The sequence below is a fragment of the Rhinopithecus bieti genome, unplaced genomic scaffold, assembly GCF_001698545.2.
Source record: "Rhinopithecus bieti isolate Rb0 unplaced genomic scaffold, ASM169854v2 scaffold_2272, whole genome shotgun sequence".
Classification (NCBI taxonomy): domain Eukaryota; kingdom Metazoa; phylum Chordata; class Mammalia; order Primates; family Cercopithecidae; genus Rhinopithecus; species Rhinopithecus bieti.
This window is the reverse complement of record NW_016804163.1, coordinates 966,758-987,421: the sequence shown is the minus strand read 5'-3', so window position 1 is coordinate 987,421 and position 20,664 is coordinate 966,758. Positions and strand designations below refer to the sequence as shown.

The 20,664-nt window shown below is 35.4% G+C and overlaps 1 protein-coding gene across 1 annotated transcript in view; it reads left to right on the top strand.

Annotated features, from left to right (window-relative positions):
- The window catches only part of DOK6 (docking protein 6), a 441,245-nt gene that overhangs the window by 148,646 nt on the left and 271,935 nt on the right, over positions 1-20,664 (top strand). Inside the window, exon 2 of the mRNA XM_017867055.1 lies at positions 12,544-12,651. Coding sequence (XP_017722544.1) covers positions 12,544-12,651 — 108 coding nt within the window. The remainder of the gene's footprint in view (positions 1-12,543; positions 12,652-20,664) is intronic.

Below are 20,664 nucleotides of genomic sequence, written 5' to 3'. Positions count from 1 at the left end.
TTTGATATGGAGTCTGCCCAGGCTGGAGTGCAGTGGTGCGATCTCGGCTCACTGCAAGCTCTGCCTCCCGGGTTCACGCCATTCTCCTGCCTCGGCCTCCCGAGTAGCTGGGACTACAGGCGCTGCCACCACGCCTGGCTAATTTTTTGTATTTTTAGGAGAGACGGGGTTTCACCATGTTAGCCAGGATGGTCTCGATCTTCTGACCTCCTGATCCACCTGCCTTGGCCTCCCAAAGTGCTGGGATTACAGGCGTGAGCCACCACTCCCAGCAGAGAGCTAAGAGTTATTTTACTTCATATATATGAGAACAAGTTACATTATTTTGTTTTCCCTATATATGTTGACAGTTTCTTTTCTTAGTTTTTCTATTTGTTTGTTTTGTTTTCTTGTTTCTGTTTTTGTTTTGTTTGAGACAGAGTCTCACTCCCTCACCCAGTGTGGAGTGCAGAGGCACGATCTTGGCTCCCTGAAACCTCTGTCTCCGGGGTACAAGCGATTGTCCTGCCTCAGCCTCCCGAGTCGCTGGGATTACGGGCATGCACCACCATGCCCAGCTAATTTTTGTGTTTTCAGTAGAGACAGGGTTTCACCATGTTGCCCAGGCTGGAGTTTTTTTTAAATCTTAACTTATTTACAGGAAGTAACATTTTCTGTACTTTTAGAAATATACTAATTTAATCAAAGCAGTAGAAAGGAAAAAAACATTATTAGTGAAAGCATGAAGTTGAATTTTTAAAGAATGCTTTTCTTCTGTTGTAAAGATACAGTAATTAGTGTATGGACAGAAAATGATTCCTTTGAGAATGAGTTGAAGTTATAAATTCATTTCTCTGAGAAAATAAAACAGGTACAAAAAATGTATGCGTAATATTTCAAGTACATTTTAGACATTGTGAAGCTTGTGCCTGGGCTATCTAATAATCACTGGCTTAATATTTTTGTATTTGGATTCCACAGTTTGAAGAAAACAGTGCTGTGTATTTTTGAAATGTGGTGTTCTGCAATCAACAAGATATAGGGGTTTTAATTTTCAACAACTACCTTTTATTTAATAAATATCTTGATTATCATGTAGTCATAAATCATTGACTTAAAAGTAGGGCAGGTAATATTTATACTGTCTGATAAATATCTGAAATACAAACAATAATTGGAAAAAGAACGGACACATACAGTGTAAAATACTAAGGTTCCTCTGCTCACGAAATCCAGGAGGATATGTCAATAAAAAAGGTACAGACTGTATGTAGATTAGAAGCACTACACAGTTAAAGTAACGGCAAGTCGTCAGTGGCTATATAAAGAAAATCACTGTTATTTTTCATCTTATGCCAGTGGCTTTTAGGAAATTCATATATTGAAACAAACACCAAAATCTCACTCTTAGCAAAACTGTCTGATTTTAAAATATGTGTATTGTTGTTAATGTTTCACTCTTTCCAAAGACGTATTTACATTTTGAATTTTCCAAATTGATTGTCAATGTTCCTGTGTTTCGAAAATCAGTTCTAAAATGTATTGAAGTCCCCATAAATAAAAAATAATTGTGCAATGCATTACCCCAGTTCACATACTTGGCTATTCAGGCAAGCCCAATCATGTTCAAGAAAGGCAAGTAGATTTCACCTACATTTTGCTGAGCAAATTATTTGTTGGATGATTGTTATATAAATTAGGAGAGGATTTTAAAAAATCACTTTCCTGGAACATAGTGAGGATTTACTGGACAAAAATTAAAAGGACACTTTCTACACTTTAGAAACTCACTGTCTTGTGGACAAGTAAAGCAGAAAATACTTAGGGATTTTATATATTAATCAAGATATCAGAGCTCAGGGTGTTTTGGAAAAATAAATCTCCATATTTTAAGAATTTGGTTTAGGATATTTGGAAATATATTAATAAATAGGTAAACATCTTAAATATACTATATTAAAGATGAATTTTAACATAGCAAGAATTATACTAAACATATAAATTTATATTATCTATGTTTGTTCTATATTTTGTAGTGACAATATCAACAAAATTTGTATTTATAAATGTTTTTCCATAGGAACCTGTTTGGAAATATTTAATACATAACTATGTCCATAAGTTACCATTAAAATGATATTATACATGTGTATTTATTGATAAGGCATGAAGTTCAGAACATTTGCTAAGTGAATAAGAGGATTACTTCCTCCAGGACTTCCTCTTCCCATTCTCTTAATTTTCTTCATACTGGTTGTTCTTTATGATAATCTGCATGTTATTCAGTTACTTTTTGTTTTGTCTTTGTGTCTGTACTGAGAGGTGAATGTCATGAAGACAAGGATGGCAGGTGTTCTTGTTCATTTCATTCACTACTTGACACTAAGCAACCGGAAGTGTACCTGGAAAATAGCAAATATTCATAAGATGTTTGGTGAATGAATGAATTATGAAAGTGGAACTCTGAAAAGCTGTATTCATATAGAAAATGTGTGTGTGTGTGCGTGCACGCGTGCACGCACAGAGATATGGTGTGCTAATTTTAGAAGGCTGTCTTATCAAAATGCTAGCAATATTTTTCTCTGGATAGTAGTGGAATTTTAAAATATTCTTTAATTGGCTTTTGGTATTATATGTCATTTTAACAAAAGAGGAGATAAAATTGAGATTAAAATCCATAATATTTTAAGATTTAACATTGTGATTTTAAAGTATCAATTTCTTCATCCCTATTCATCCCAAACGTATTTTGAATGCCTATGTTGCTGCAGATGGGAAAATAATTGCTGTGCCTGATCATAAGTCAATTAATAGGTTACCAGGAAAGATAATAAAACATTGACCGGCGAACAAAGTCAAATTATAATGAAATCCGTAACAGTTGTGCATACACTAAGTCTATTCTAAAGACTAAGTATTGAAAATAAGTTCATTATTTCACACAAGAATAAAGAAATAAATCATGGCCTTCTGTCTGTGCATCCATTGTTGAAGTATATGCTTAATTACCACCTCTGGTACATCACAGTTTAGATTAGAGATATTATGATGTGGAAACAGGGCGGGCCACAGAGTTGGGCTGAAAACAGACGCTTTGCAGACAAACAAATGCATTAGAGTTTTCGTAGCACCCCTTGGTTTTGTGATCTTTGCCAAATTACTTGACTTAAGTGGATTAGACCTACTTACCCTTCTGGGCTGTGGCCAGGATTGCCCGACCTTGTATGTGAAGCCCCCAGCACAGTGTCTCCCTGCTCAACAGGTGTGGATTTAACACCCTTTCCTAGGTAGAATCCCAGCTTGTGTCCCTTCAGAAGCCCCAGAACAACCACTTTCATATTCACTCCAGACTCCAGTTGAAAATTCAGTCATTTGCTTATTTCTTTTAACAGATAAACTAAAGATGTTGGGGCTCCTTAGAAACTTGAGCACCTTGGATGTCAGTACTTCTGGGATGCCTGCATCTTAACCAAAAGCTGTTTGATGTCCACCTGCTCCTTTACAAAGTTCAGTCTCATGAGTGGCTTGTCGTAACACCTTTTGTAGCACATGTAGCAGGGACTGCCTTCTGCTATCCTTGAAAATCCTAGCAAAGGATCAATTCCTCTGTCTCTGTCTGTTCCTATATCACTTTTTCTTACAAATAGGGAGCAAAAATAAGGAGAAAACCAAAGTGGGTCTCATAGCATCTTCATAAACTTCAACGTGTGATATTTTTAAACTTAAAAAAAATTTGTAATGAAGGCACCCATGGAGAAAATGACACAAATGGAGACTAAAATGACTAAATGGAGAGTTTAAAGCAAATACTAGTGTACATGCCAACCAGATCAAGAAACAGAACTTTGTTAGTAGCCAAGAAGAAACCCCAATCCTAACACATTTCCTTCCCATTCACACCAGGACCTCCCACTAAATGAACCGCTGTGCTGATTACGATGGAAGCCACTTTCTCACTGTTTATCCACTAGTCACCTAAATATGCGTCTTTGAACAGTGTAGCTGAGTTTTGGCAATTTGAGGAATTTATAGAAATAAGCCTTGCATCATGCTTTCTTTTGTGTCTGGATTATTTTCTTCAACATAATGTTTTTGAGATTTGCCTGTGAGGTTGTACATAACCATCATTCATGAATTTCTTTGATGGCTGCCTAGTGTTCAACTGTATACATCAATCACAACTTCTGCATTTGAGACTTATGTGAATAATGCTATAATGGCCATTCTTCTTGTGTAATGTACAGATATTTCTGTTGAGTTCATAACCAGGAGTAGAATTGCTAGAGTCTATGTAAATTGTTAGCAGAATTGCTAGATTTTGGGTGTGTGTCTCCCAAAGTCATCCAGTGCACACATTCTCCAGTAGAGTGTGAGACTTCCATTGCTCCATATCCTTACCAACACTTGATAGTATCAGTATTTTTATTTTTTTCTCCATTTTGTTGGAAATGAATTGATATCTCATTGTACTTTTACTTCAGGTTTTCCTAAGTGCGAATGAGATTGAGCATTTTGTATAAGTCTATTGGCCATTTATACAGCTCCTTTTTATAAGCACCTGCTCAAGTATCTTGCCGTTTTTAAAACTGGATTGTCTGTCTTCTTTTGGATTATTTATGTATTCTGGATATGTACCTATTTGACAGTTATGTATGTGACAAGTGTCTTCTAATCAATTCCTTGGTTTTTGATTCTCTGATAATTCTTTCCTAATATATAAAAATTTATATTCATATTTTAGTTCTTATTTTCTCTTACAGTAATGTTTTGTGTCTTATTTTTCCCTACTTTGAAATCACTGACATACTAATTAACATATTTTCTTCAAAAAGCTTTAATTACTGGAACTTTTACATGAACATTAAGGATCCACCCGATTCCTAAGACTGAAAATGTAAGTGTCACCATTTTGGAGAAAAGTAACATGCTTTAAAGATCAAAAGTCCTGTTGAGTGGGCATTGTAGCAGTTTTTTTAAATAGGTGTAGTCTTTTTTTACATTAAGAAAAAAAGAATACACCTACTACTGATTTTGGGATATCATGTCAGGAAAAGATCAATTTTCACTTTGTTTTCAAAATATTTATCCAACTATCCCAGAGCTATTTATTAAAAAGTATTTGCCATTGCTTTGAAGTGTTCCCTTGGTCATAAATCAGATATCCATATATGTGTTTATTGACGGTTCTGTTCCACTGATCTATTTGTATTTGTCTGATTCTGCAGTGTCTTAAATACTGTATCTTCTAATTGGTCTTGGTATTCTATACGGCAAGTCTTCCCATCTTGTTACTCAATCTTATTTGAATCCTTTGAATTTTCTGGTTTGTAACCAAATATATAATCAGTTTCTCTCATGTTCCATGTGAGCTTGAAAATAATTTGTATTATGCAATCATTGGGTACTGCGTTCTGCAGAGATCTATTTAATCAATTTGATAAAATTTTTGCTCAGATACTGTGTATCTTTCCTGATTTGTATATGATCATTCTAGCAGATACTGACATTTTAAACAAAGAAAACACGTTATCTTGGCCTTGTCGGTTTTTGTCAATTCTGATTTACAATTCTGAGGCTACATTCATGAATGCCTATAAATTCAGAAGAGTTTACACATTCTGTTGAATTAACCTCTGATCATTCCAAAGTGTCTCCATCTCTAATAATACATTTTGCCTTAAAGTAGACTTTGATATTAATATAGTTACATCAGTTCCTTTTTGTTAAGATTTAAGTTCTATTGTGTTCTCTCACTGCTTAGAGCTTTTAATGGCATCAGAGAGTAAAAGCCAAGATCCCTTCTAGACCTGACTTGTCCCCGTCTCTCTGAACTCCAGCCACCTTGTTCTGATTCCCTGCCCTCCACACTGGCCCCTTGCAGCTCTTGAAGCAGTTCAGAAGCTCCCACATCAGGGTGTTTGCGTGTGCAATTCTCTCTGACTGAAAGGCTCTTTCCTCAGATGTCTGCATCACTCATTCTTTCATGTTCTCTAATGCTGCTCCTAAAAGTCTCCTTGGGGGTTGAGCCTTTCCTCACCACACCCAGTGTTCCCTTCTGCATCCTTGTGCATAATTCTCTCCATAGCACGTAGCAAAACAAAAACAAAAACAAAAAACTATTTACAAATGTGCTTATTTATTTGCTGTCCACCCATCTACCATATTGAAATGGTAGTTTCATGCAGCTGGAACTTTGTTTTCATCTGGGCAGAAACTTGGTTTTTGTTATTATTTTATTTGTTTAAATTCTTTTTTATTACTTTATCCACATAATATAGAACTGTCAAGTACTTTTTGAATAAATGAATGAATGAATAAGAGGGATTGTAGCATTATATTTATCTGTGTATCTATCTGTGGATCTATCTATCTATTTAACAGCCATTAAATATAAGCTAGTATTAAGATAGAGCAAAACTCATTTTTCTATTGAAAAGATAGCTAAACTCATCAGTGCATTAAAGTTAATCCTGTGCATTGACTACTTTTTTACACAAACCAAGTGTGTCTTTCAGTAGTACTACACACATTTTGTCAAAGGGCAAACACTTAAGACCAAGTAGCTGGAATTACTCATAATGTAAACCTGTAAATAACTCTTCTGGATTGGCTTTGCTTATTTATTTGTTGTCTTGATGTGTTCGTGTGATACACAATTATAAATAAATCTTATCCCCCAAGATGTCATTCATATGGTATCTTGCTCTCAGAAGGGAACACAAACTTAGCCACTCCAGCTATGACACTTCCTTCTATAATTTTTTAAATCTCAAGGAACAAACTTTCTAACACCCCCTTTAGAGCAGTGGACTCTCAGGTTTGACAACTTCTGTAATTGAAAATTCTTCCGAGTTTCTAACCAAAAATCCTACTTGAAGTGCAGGGTTCATAAGGTCAACAGTTTGCGATAAAATAGGCCCATTAAATTCAACTTCTGGTTAAGGCAGAGCTTGTGAATGAGTCCTAGCTAAATAACGTAATTATGGCTATGAACTGAAGCCAAGAAATCTGCCACCTACTTCATAGTGAGTCTTAAATGGAAAGAGGATATCCTTTGTGTAAAATCACCTTGAAAAGGAGAAAGAACTAGGGAAAAGAGATTTGCTATGCAGTAAAATGGTTTTCATCAAGTGGAAGGGGATTAAGAAGGTATTTAATTATGGCATGCTGGCTGGCTGGTTAACACAGTGGAAAGCTGAAGGTGTGGACCAGCTGTGATCCTGGGAATTCCTGAAGTCCTAGCAACAACATGGAATTTTCTGTATGAGAATCGGAGGGGCACCTAGGAGCCTGTTATGATGAAATACCTGGCATGTTTAGGAGAGTTCTGAATGAGAAAGTGAAATCAGTGAATCCCCCAGGATAAAGTGGTACAGCATCCTGAAATGATGAGGAAGGCAGGAATGTCATCTGCTATAAGACAGACACTGGGAAGGTACGTTTTCTTGTACGCAATAGGTTCTGTTGTTAACCAGCCAAATGGTCTCTGTACCTTGAGATGCCCTTGAAGAGCCAGGTAGTACCTGAAGAGACTACCCCATCTCCTCCCACCTACTGCTAATGGAGGTCATTAATTTATATCCCATTCTCATGGGATGCAAATAAAAATAAGGTACCGCATTTCATTTATGTAGTGCTCTTTCATGTACTCAAAGAATTTGTATCTTCCATTTACAAGCAAAATAAAACCTATTCCTTTATTATTCTTTTTTCTCTAAGGAGTGATTTCCTGGTCTCAGGCAGTCATTTCTGCTGTTCAGTCCTGGAATGTCTCCAGCACTCTCACATAAGGCATCAGTTATGGGGCCTAAAGCAGATCCTAATGCACTAATAAAATCTGGTTTGATGAAGAGTACAAAAAGGTGATCTCCTTGTACTTCTGCTTATTTTATACTTCTGGTACGGAGGCGGCTTTTAGTGTGCTGACTCATGCTTAATTTGATTTTACGTTGACACAGAATGACACTTGCAAATTCTCCACACCAGCGCCCTTTTATTATTTTACTCCATTAAAAGCAAAATACTTTGAAAACTGTGTCCAAAGAGGGGTAGAAGATGGAACTCTGTATTTATTACATTTTTTTTTTTTTTTTTTTTTTTTTTTTTGGTTTAAATTCAGCCAGAATCTGATCAAAATGTAACTAGTCCATAGCCATGGTGAATTCATATTCCCTAATAAAGTGTATGCTTTCATTATTTGATTATGAGATTTTTATTAGACTTTTAAAACATCAAACGTAACTTAATTAAGACAAACAGAAAGGAAGAACATTGTACAACATACCTAACCATTAGACTTCCAAACTGTTTAGGTCACGAAAAACAAAGTGTCACATACCAGAGGAGACTAAGCAGACAGAACAACGACATGCAACTTGGTATCCTGTGTTAGATCTTGAAACAGAACAGGACGAGAAAAATCTGGCAAAATCTGAGCAGAATCTTTCGTTAATAGTATTTGACCAATATTAGTGCATTCGTTTTGAAAATTTACCATTGCTATATATGATGCTAATATTAGAGGAAGCTGTATAGAGTATACAGAAACTCCACCATTTTGACAACTGTTTATAAACCTAAACTTATTACAAGATAAAAAATAATAACTTAAGGACCTCAACTTGGTAAATGGTTTACTCCATAGAATCTATAAAATCAGTCTTATCTCTGGGTGGTTGCCTTTCTTAATAGCAAAGAGAGAAGATATTGTCAAAAATATTAAATCTTTTATTTCCTCCTTATTATCTATTAGGTTTATTTTAAAACAATATTGAGTGCCTAAATAGAAATACTTATGCCTTCTGGCTCATGTTAGCTCACTGTTTAATAGAAAATAACTACGGTAACATCAGATGGGGAATTACAGTCAGCGAGTATGTGTATTTACATATTTCCACAAATATTGTAAGGTTTCATTTAACATCAAGATTGTTCCCAAGCTATGAGTAACAAAGTGAGAGAGAGTACAGGGGAAAGCATTGCTCTATACAAAAAGACAACAAGTATATTACTAGGGATTAGAGTCTCAATTTTACTTCTCAATTAAGACTCCAAATCCATTAATGAATAGCTAAAAGATCAAATATTGATAATCTCTATACATCCCACTTTGCAGATAATATTCTTTTTCTGTTAGCAGTCTCTCAAATCGTAGATTCATATAACTGTTTTTTTACTCTGCCAACTACCACAACCAGCACTATCCTACCATCACTGCTAGTTTTAAAAAAAGATATCTTAAAGTATCTTACGTCAGTTCCAGCTTCTGTAACAAAATATCATATACATGGTGGCTTGAACCACAGAAATCTATTTTTTTCACAGTTCTGGAGGTTGCAAGTTTGAGATGAGGGTGCCAGCCCTGTTGGGTTCTGGTGAAGGATTTCTTCCTGGCTTGCACATGGCCATAGTCTCACCGTGCGTTCACATGACCTCTTCTGAGTAAGAAGAAAGAGAAAGCAAGTTCTCTCCTGTGTCTTCTTGTAAGAGCACTAATCCCATTATCAAAGCCCAACCCTCATGACCATCTAACCCTACTTACTTCCCAAAGTCCCCATCTCCAAATACTAGTACCTTGGGAGTTAGGGCATCAGTAGATGAATTCTGTGGGGACGCAGTTCAGTCATGGCAGTATCAGAAACCAAGAGTTTCAGGTAAGAATTTGTGGATTACTTTTCAAATTTACATGCTAGATGCTTTCTTCAGGCTATGTCTTGTAATCCTCAAAGAGCATCTTCATGAGGTATATTGATCTTAATTTAACTTCTGCAAGTGAAGTTGTTTAATGAATAGCAGAAACTGCACTAAAAATTAAATTTTTGTGACTAAAAAACTATGTTTTTTAGCATTACAATATAATATCCTGCATTCTAATTCAAAGGTATGAATTGTACTAAAGACTGAGTGAAATGATTTATCCTGCCCAAAAATTGTTTCATGCTATATGGTGAAGAGAGCAATTTTAGGAAAACCAAATTTGATGCCAATTTTTTGTTCCTTTTCAGTCGTATATTAGTGAATGTCAATATAAATAGTTATATTGCTTAACAAATATTCCAAACTACTGTGAAATATAGCAGGAACTCATATGTGTATTCAATGGAATAAATGGTTTTATTGATATTATATATAACATAATTCTCATAATTGTGAAAATCATTTGAAATCTTTAAAACTATATTGATGCAAGCAATAATTTTTACAGTACATGTAAATACCAACAATGGTTATAGGTGTGCTGAACAAGGTCTGTTGCTAAGAGCATTTTATCCATTTTGTATTAAAATACCCTGTGTATATTGACTACCTTCTATACACTGCGGCATGAGCTTTATATACTTAATTTTTTAACACTTAACACTTAATTGTCTTCAAGCTAACTTAAGGACACAAGCTCAGAGAGATAAATGCCTTGCCCAAAGTTATGTGGCTCCAGCAAGGGGCTGAGCTGGAATTCCAAGTCCAATATTTGTAGTTTCACTATCCGTACTTGGGAGATCATTAATATGCTTTCTATTTTTTTAAAAAAAATTATATGGTGCTCTAATTTTTCTGGTTGCAAAATATTTACATCTGAATATTCTGAAGCTGAATATTTATTAGAATTGTATATCATCAGGAAAAAAGTGTCCCTTCGTATGGCTTTGTCTTGTGCAGAAAATTGTACCTACTCTATAAGAAAAAGGAGCTTGAGAAATGGCTGAGCCTTGTGGAGAGTATTCTGTGTATTAGAACATAAGCCCATCTTGGTAAATCCTCCCTCTGTTTCATGAGGTACTCTTCTTTATTAGCTAAGACATTAAGTAATTTGTGTAAGGTTGCACAGCTAATAAGTGGCATGGCCATAATATAAACCTATGTCTGTCTGATTCTAGAGTTCTATTAAGTTTCCACTATACCAAACTGTCTCTTCTTAGATGTTTGCATTTCCAAAATCTGTTACCACTTGAAATGTAATTACTTCATTTAAGTTCAAAAGCAGAATTCTACAGCACTAAATAAATCTATGTAGAATTAAGTTAATTAAAGCTAAATAAACCATTTGCTGATCATATTCTAATCATCTATTTTTTTAAATACATTTCACTCTGGGGGTGAGGCTCAGTGAGGGGCCAAATAAGCACATAACTGCAATATTATGTGTGAAATACAGGAGCTGTATGTAGAAAGAACACCAGGCGCTCTAAAGGAGTAATTTAGTTCATAATTTTCAGGTGCATGGTTAGGAGGCGTTTGATCCAGGCAGAGGAGAGGCATGTTCATGTGTGCAGGAAGTTCAGGATTATCCTGCACATGCTTTTCAAGGCTCCTGAAGAGGATGTAAGAAAGAAAGAGTAAAATCAAAGTATGTGTATGCTTGGTTGTTCTACTTTTATAATGAGAGGCCTTTATGTGATAGTTGCAAGAATGCCTTTTAACATGGAAAAGACTCTTCTAGTGAATAATAAGCAATGCACACTTCAAAGGAATTATATTATCTGGACTATATTTGTAAAAAAAAAACAAACATAATGTGACAACTTTGCAATTTAAATGAAGACATAGAAGAGAAATATTGTGATCTAGATTTCAGAAGTTTCCTTCTATCGACTTCCTTATGGGCGTAAAGAAATTATCCACCAGCAAAGAATACACTAAACTTTGAAATTTAAAAGTTGTGGCCAATTTGCATTTTTAGACTTCTTCAATTACTGGAAAAAAAGATTTATTTTATTACCTTGTCTTCAAACATACCTGTTGAGGGAGTGTGATATGGTGGAAAATAGATAATGAACAATCTACAGGTCCAATAGTAATTAGTCCTATAAAATCAAGGCAAGGTTCAGAAATTATGGTTTGTGTTAGTATAACTAGTAGTCTTGCTTTTTTTAAATCAAAGCTTAAGATTCAGACTGTGTGTTCAAATCCTGACATTGGCACAAACTTTATCCTGAAATGAAAGTAATGCCTATTTTATCTTTATCTCATTTCATTATGAGGATTAAATATGTATATAAAATTTAATTTATTGCACATAAGCATTTTGTAAATATTCCCTATTACAAAAGTCAAAAAGTGTGAGACAGATGTGCTCATAAAAATATATTTCTTGTTGCTTTCACATTAATGAACTTGCATTTTTAAAAATCTAAAGTTCTATAACATAAGTAAATTTTCAAATGTGATTTTTTTTAAAGATAGAAAATTTAATATTATGTAAGTGCTTCACTTAACTTTATTAACCTGCCATTGCACTAGCATGGAAGATGGAGACATTGTCTGTCACTAGGATGGTGATAAGTAATTTATATGATATTGATATCCAGATGATTTTGTTATATTAAAGACTACTAAAGCCAGCCAGCACAGTGAAAACCTCAAAACAAAATCTTCTCAGAAAAAATTATTTTACATGAAATATCATATTTTAAAAAACTGTAATCTTAATTAAGAACATGCTTGTCAATCAAAACAGTTCCTCTCTGTGAAGTACACTTAAAAATTTGATGAATTGAATAAATAAACTCCTGATGTCATAAACTCATGTAAAAATATGAATAATGGGATTCTTTTCTTTGCTTTCAGATTTTCAGACGATGCTGGTTGGTTTTCAAGAAGGCTTCTAGCAAAGGGCCCAGAAGGCTAGAAAAATTTCCAGATGAAAAGGCAGCTTATTTCAGAAACTTTCATAAGGTAAGTCACAGTCCTGGGAGTCCCTGGGGAATAACTGGGCCCTTGAGGACTTGTGGAGCTATTTCTTTGATAGATGAAATCTGCAGTGGCAAAATTAATGGCTTGGGAAAATGCCCTTTTCTGATAAAATGCAAAAGTTATTTTTCTCCTTTATTTTAATTATCTGTTGTAAATGCCAGTGGTACCTCTGCAAAATCAAAGACTCATTTTTATTGCTACTTTGCAAAATGAGATGACTCATAACTCAACCAAATCATTTTCTAAGGTGCTGAGTAGGTATTTTCTCTCTATTCAGGTTCATTATGCATTTGTTACTTGATGTAAACTGTGAACAATATTTACTAGATAAAATTTAGGGGGCTGCCTTTAACAGTGCTAACGATATTGTTAATGTATATTGCATTTGCTGTTTTGTAAACTCCTTAACAAAAAAAGGATCATCAAATATGCCGATGTGTAGAGATAAGGCATAAACAGTAGGAATAAAGTATCAATTTCCTAAGAATTAAAAGAATGTAAAGCACAACCCCGAAATGATGCTAAGTATATCTTTCATGATAACATCAAAACACAGCTAGGTATTTTATAGTGATGCAAAGGATTCGTGATCAAAACTCAGAGTTGTAGAACAGTGTTGCTTACTGGTAGAATGCTTGGTAAAGATTTTAATTTCTCATTGGTCATACATGGAGTAAGTTTTCCTCGATAATGTAATGAATTTGTGGAATTTTATTTTATGTAATATATTGTTCTAATTTCTTTTGAAAAGATTATTTGATAACTAGTATTTATTACTATTAGTTATGAATATTAACTAGTAACCATTTAAAATTTGAGTTTGTAAAACTGTCTAGGAACCATTCTCTCTCTATATATATATATGTGTATATATACACACACATATATATAATTTTAAAAATATTTTAAATATACATAGACATTGGTCTTGCTATGTTGCTGGTCTCAAACTCTTGATCTCAAACAATCCTCCTGCCTTGATTTCCCAAAGTGCTGGGATTACAGACATGAGCTACCATACCCATTGAAGTATTCCATATATTAATATAGATTACTGCCAGAGAATACAAGTTAAAGTTCCTGTCCCATCACTTACTAGCTCATGGATGTTTGGTTTTCTCATGAGTAGATGAATTTTAAAATTGTTATATATCTCTAAAGATTATGTGATATATGCTATCATAAAACAGCCAGTATAATACTTCTCAATCTAATTATATGCATTTGAATTCTAAAGTCTTACTGGTATGTTTGTGTTATAACTATGATTATGACTTTGGCAATAGTGTTAAACCTAACTTAATGAGGAACTGCCGGTTGTAAAAATGTGAGCCCATGATATTTAGTTTGTGAGTAAAATTTTGATGGGCTGAGCATATTCTATCTTCTTTGGATGCCAGGTCAGAGTTCCTGCCTGCTGGTTAGTGACATATACTAGTTGGAACTCTCTAGCCAGTACAGCTTGCTTTATTTTTACTTATAAATGAAACAGGAAAAATTGTCAAGAAGCGTTATTATCTTATGTCTGGACTCAGCTATCTTTTATCCAAAAAAAATAGACACACTCTAGTACTCTAACCTCACTATAAGGATTGGTAATTTGGACACAGATGGGCATGGAGTGTCTGCTCTATGCTAGGCATTCCACTCCTGGTTGGGGATTCAAAGATGCGTGAGACACAGTCTTGCCCCGAAAAAGCTTGCATTCTAGTGGAAAAGACACAAATACACAGGTAACTTCAATTCAATATAGCAGGTACAGGTGGAGAAGTATTCACAGATTGCTGAAGAAAGAGCATTTTACCTAATTTGGAAATTAGGTAAAACTTCTCTGCAAAGATGATATTTGAATGGCCAAACCAGTGGGGTAATGTGTCAGCCAAATGAAGAAAAGGGTCATCTCTAGGAGGCATGTGAAACAGACCTTACTCCTTATTTTATATTCTCTTGTTTTTTGCTACCTTGCCCACTCCTTACCCTACAGAGGCAATCACGGGCACTCCACAGCAGTGCTCAGAGCTAAACAAAACGCTAACTCCTATTTATCTTACAGACTGCCTTATTAAAAATTATTTGGCTTCCACTGTGAGCTGTGAATTTCAAGGCAAACTTCATTCCTTGAGTTATTCTGTGAATTGTCAAAACATGGCCTATCCGTTAGCCTGGTATGGAACTCCAATTCATTATTACCATCAGACGTGTTTACGGAGCCCTTACCATGAATGTGGCACTGGGCCATGCACTGGGGATGCAGTATTGGAAAGATGGTGCTCTAGTCTATCATTGATCTTCACCTCTTAATAACATAAAACAATGTAAATATGTAATAAATGCATCTTTTTTTAAAAAAAATAGGTTAATATAATACAGAATTAATGGATAACAGCTATAGATATGAGTAGGCTAAGACTCAACTGAAAAAATAAGTCAGTCCTTAACAAATTCAGTGATATAAAGAAAGATAATTCCAAGAAGAAAGAAAAAAATTTAAAAACCATTACCAATAAAAATGAGATAGAAACAATTCAGTGTGATCAAGGATCTGAAAGAGATCTGTTGTGACTGGAGTGTAGGAAAAGAGGTCATAAAAACTAAATTAAACTATAAGTGATGAGAGTCAATGACAGGGTTTTAAGCGCAGGTCTGGCATTATAGTCTTAAAATACCACTTTATGTTTTCATTTCCTGTACACAACAGTGATCCTCTGACAGTATAATTCTCCCACAGATGACATATAGAAACTCTGGATGTCATGTTCAAGCCCCAGCTGAGATTCGAGGGGAGTGAGTGGTTGGGGTTAGGGAGCTGGAAGAACATTCAAGAAACAACAGGTAGATGACACATGGCTTTATTCAGCAGCTTTCTCACACTGTCTGTCTCATCAGCAGCTTACTTACATTGTCCACCTTTATCTCGGCTGCTTGCTCCAGCTGTGACCTTCTCAGCAGCCTCTGTGGCTCCTGCTGCTCCCACTCACAGCTGCATGGCTGGCTCTCCCTTTCAGGGTCAGCAGCGTAACTCTCTCCCTCTCAGCCCAAGCTGGTTTCTGGCTCCCTGCTGCCTGCCTTCAGACAACCGGCTCTCCCTTACAGAGTCAGCAGCTTCACTGTCTGCCTGGGTACAAGCCCGACCTGTGTCCTGACTCCCCAGTGATCGACTGCAAAACAAACATATTTTGCAAAGACTACTCTGGCTCTCTTTCTTCCTCTGGGCATGCCATATGCACAGTGTCAGCAGGGCAGTTATACCTTTTGCAAACAATAGTGGCTCCGAGCCAGGTGATGAACCTTCCCATGTTATGGCCACATAGCTGTGTTTACATAATGCATGGAATTGTGCACCTGCACTCCAATCCTGCTGAGTTATGCAGGCTGTTTACCTCGGCCTGTTCTTGACCCAAGCACATCCATTTATCTAACACTGGACAAAATACAAAAACAAACAAGTCCCTGGGTCCCTGAAAAAAGCAAGTCATTTGTGGGGGAAAGTCAGGTCTGGAAACAAGTGAATGACAGCTTCTCCCTTTCTCTGGGTGCAGCTTTAGGCTAGGGGCAGATGTAGTCACACCAAAGCAATATTGGCCATGGCAATGGGATGACTAAAACCAGCAGTTCCCAACAACCAGGGCATGAACCAGTGCTGGTCTGTGGCCTGTTAGAAACCAGGCTGCATAGCAGGAGGTGAGCAGCAGCAGACAAGGGAGCAAAGCTTCATCTGTGTTTATTTACAGTTGTTCCCCATGGCTGGCATTACTACCTGAGCTCCACCTCCTGTCAGATCAGTGGTGGCATTAGATTCTCATAGGAGCACGAACCCTATTGTGAACTACACATGAAAGGGATCCAGGCTGTGGGCTCCTTATGAGAATCTAATGCCTGATGATCTGTCACTGTCTCCCATCACCCCCGGTTGGGACCATCTAGTTGCTGTAAAACAACCTCAGGGCTCCCACTGATTCTACATTATGGTGAGTTGTATAATTATTTCATTATGTACTACAATGTAATAATAGTAGAAATAAAGTACACAATAAATATAATATGCTTGAATCATCCCTAAACTGTCCCCAGCCCCACCAACCCCCTGGTCCATGGAAAAATTGTCTACCATGAAACCTGTCCCTGGTGCCAAACAGGTTGGGAACCGCTGACTAAAACCACCACAGAAAGACTTGGCATCATCGTTCAGAAACCAGGAGAAACCTAGGCTGCCAGAAAGGGAGGAAGACACTCCACCAAAGAGAATGCTAGAGAAGGGGAGCTCATAAATATGTACATAAACTCAGAATGCGAGTGTGGCTGACCCTTGAACCAGCTATGAAGTGCAAATGTGAGTGTGGCTGACCCTTGAACCAGCTATGAAGTGCAAATGCGAGTGTGGCTGACCCTTGAACCAGCTATGAAGTGCAAATTGAAAGCAGCTCACAACTAAAGCTTAAGCATCTGACTGAAGTTTGAGCCACACCCCACCGCAGGTGTAGCATTTGGCAGTTCAGTCTAAGCAAGGGAATTGCTTGCTGAAACAAAACAGTAACCATCTCAGAGAAATGGAACAGAATCCAGAGGCTACGCATGACAATTCCAATGTCCAATATAAAATCCAATATTCCTCAAGATAAAAAATACTATGAAAATGGAGTCCAATCTAAAAGGAAAAGAAAATCAGCAAATGTTCAACCTGATATGATTCAGATTCTGAATTATTAGAATGGGATTTAAAAACAGTTACTATGCCTATGCTTGATGAAGTGAATGAAAATATCATTACTCCTTTAATTAAAAAAAAAAGTATTTTTGACAGAAAACAAAAAATTTTTTTAAAGAAATCCAAATATAAGTAGTTCTACCATAAAGGCACAAGCACACGTATCATATATAACATGGATGGAACTGGAGTCCATTATCCTTAGCAAACTAATGCAGGAACAGAAGACCATATACCACCTGTTCTCACTTACAAGTGAGAGCTAAATAATGAGAACATATGGACAGAGTGAGAGGAACAACAGACACTGGGGTTTACTTGAAGGAGGAGGATGGATGGAAGGAAGTTTCAGGAAAAAAAAAACTGTTGAGTACTATGCTTAGTACCTGGGTGATGAAATAATCTATGCACCAAACTCCCAGTCACAAGTTTACCTATATAACAAACCTACACATACACCCCTAGCCTAAAATAAAAGTCAAACAATATAGTTTTTAAAAAAGCAAAACAAAATTCACCTGCAAAAGGAGAAAAAAGAGAAATCCTAAATGGAAATTTTAGAACTACGAGACATCCAAAATTAAAATTTCACTAGTTAGGATTAATAGCAGGAAGAAAGTAATAGAAGAAATAGTGAACTTGAAGATACAACAACAGCAAAAAAATCACTGGCTATGAAAAGAGAATTTTAAAAAACAAAGAAGTAAAACAGCTTCTAGGACTTAAGGGACAATTTCCTAGTTAGTATTCCCATTGCAAAGAAAGAAGAGAATGAGGCAGAAAATTTTTTGAAAAAGATAATGGCTATAAAATCCCCAAATTTGGTGAAAGACATGAATTCACAGATTTAATAAATTCAGTGAACTTGAAGCAGGATGTTTGGAAAAAGAATCATGCCTACTAGGTCTTTCATAAAAGAGAAAGAAAATCTTTAAAGCAGCCAGAGAAAAATGACATGACATACTGGGGGCCAGTGATCTGGAGGCCAGAAGAGGCTGTGGAACATCTTTTAGGGTGACAAAAAAAAAACAACGTATCTTCAGCCAAAATTCTATGTCTGGCAAAATATCCTTCAAAGTGAAGGTGAGATAAAATCACTTTCAGATTAAAAGAAAAGCACCTAAAGTTGTTTATTTCCTTCAGATCTATACTCCAAAAGTGTTAAAGCAATTATACCAGAGAACTTGACTCTTCAGGAATAGATGAAGGGAATCAAGAATGATAAATATATAGGTAAATATAAAATACTAACTTTGCCATTATATATGTATACATGATTTATAATGTATGAATATGTAATATATGTGATCAATATAATGTAAAGATGTTGGTGAGTAAAACGGACTCACACCATTGTAAGATTTTCATGGTTTACATAAAGTGGTACAATATTAAGTATAAGTAGACTTGGAAAAATTAAGGGGTTTACTGTAATCCTTAGAATAATATTTTAAATTAATGTAAAATATATAGCTCAAAAGTGAATAAACCAAAACTAAATTTTAAAAAACATTCAAAAATTCCAGAAGAAAATAAGAAAGGAGAAAAGAGGTAAAACAACAAAATATGCAAAATGTAAACAAAGAAGAAAATAGTTTATTTAAAGTCAATCACATGAATAATTACATTGTGTTAGTAAACATTCCAATTAAAAAGGAAAAATTATTTGAATGGAAATAAATCAAAACCTAACAATAGGCTGTCTACAAAAAATGCACATTAAATATACAGATAGGCTGAATGCAAATGGATGGAAAAAATGATTGACCATGAAAATAGTAATCGTAAGAAATCTGGAGTGGCTGTATTAAATCAGATGAAATAGACTTCCAGACAAAGAGTATTACCAAAGATAAACAGGTTATTTCATGATAACAACAGTATCAATTCATCAGGACAAATAAAAATCACAAATTTTATGGAACTAATTACAGAACTTAAAAATACATGAAGCAAATTTGACAGATTTAAAGGGAGAAAGAAACAATTTCACAACTATATTGAAGATTTTAACCCCCTCCCTTTCTCACCAAATGATAGACTAGCTAGAAAAAATATATGTATCAGCAAGGACATGAGATCAAACTTAACACAATCAACCACTTTGACTTGATACTTTTATACCAATACACAAAACAACTATAGAATACAGGTTACTTTCAAGTGCACATGTTATGGTCAACAAAGTAGACCACATTCAAGAATATTAACAAGTCTTAATAAACTGAAAAGTATTGTGTTCTTTGACCATAGATGTTTTAAATGAGAAACTAATAACAATGTATTATCTAGAAAGCTCTAAATATTTGAAAATTAGCATACGCCAAGGAGCATTATGGAAAAGGGCTAAGTAGATATCACAAAGGCAAATATTCTAAACTGAAAGATAACAAAAATAGATAGCAAAAAACCTAATTTCATTGTTTTTGAGTAAAAGGATGTATTTTGGATATGGTGTGTAAGTATTTTGGATATGGTGTGTAAGTTGGACTTACTTATGAATTAAGTGTCTGGTGTGAAAGAAAGGTAGAACTCATGCATGATCCTGGGGTTTGGGCTTGAGCAACAATGTCAAGGATGATGCAGTTCATGGAGATGAGGGAGCCTAGAAGATCTGGCTTTGGGTAAAAATCACGAGCTTTTACTTTATATATGTTAAATTTCAAATGTCTATTAAGCATTCAAACTGAAATGTCAAGTAGTCAATTAGGTAAGTAGTTATGGGCTGAAGTGAGGGAAATGTCACTGCTAAAGTTGTTCCTTTGGTTATCTTTGGCATATTGATAGTACCTTATGCTATAGTTCTGGATAAAATGTCCTTGGAAAAGACAGAGAAGAAAAAGAAGAATTAGCAATCCAACGTTTGGAAGACTAGTGAAGGAAAAAGGGACAGAATAGAAGTCTAGGAAAAAAAAAAAAAAAAACAGTAAAACGTGAAAAATAACATTAAGAGTAGATCATTGGAAACCAAGAGAAAACTACTTATAAAGATGAGCAAATGGTATTATGGGTAACACCAACAAGAGATTAAGTAATATGAAAGAAAAGAGACCATTGTATTTACGACACGGAGGTCCTTGATGACTTTGACAAAAGCTGTTTCATTCAAATATGGGGACTAAGTTTACTTGAAGGAGCCTATAAGAGAATGATGGATGAGAAAGAGTCAGCTACTTAGCAAACGTTTTCAAGAAGTTTTGAGCCACAACATGTAGCAGGTGTGTTTTCAAATATGACATATATGTTACCTCCAGGTAACACACCTGTAGGCCTATGGGAATGATCTAGTA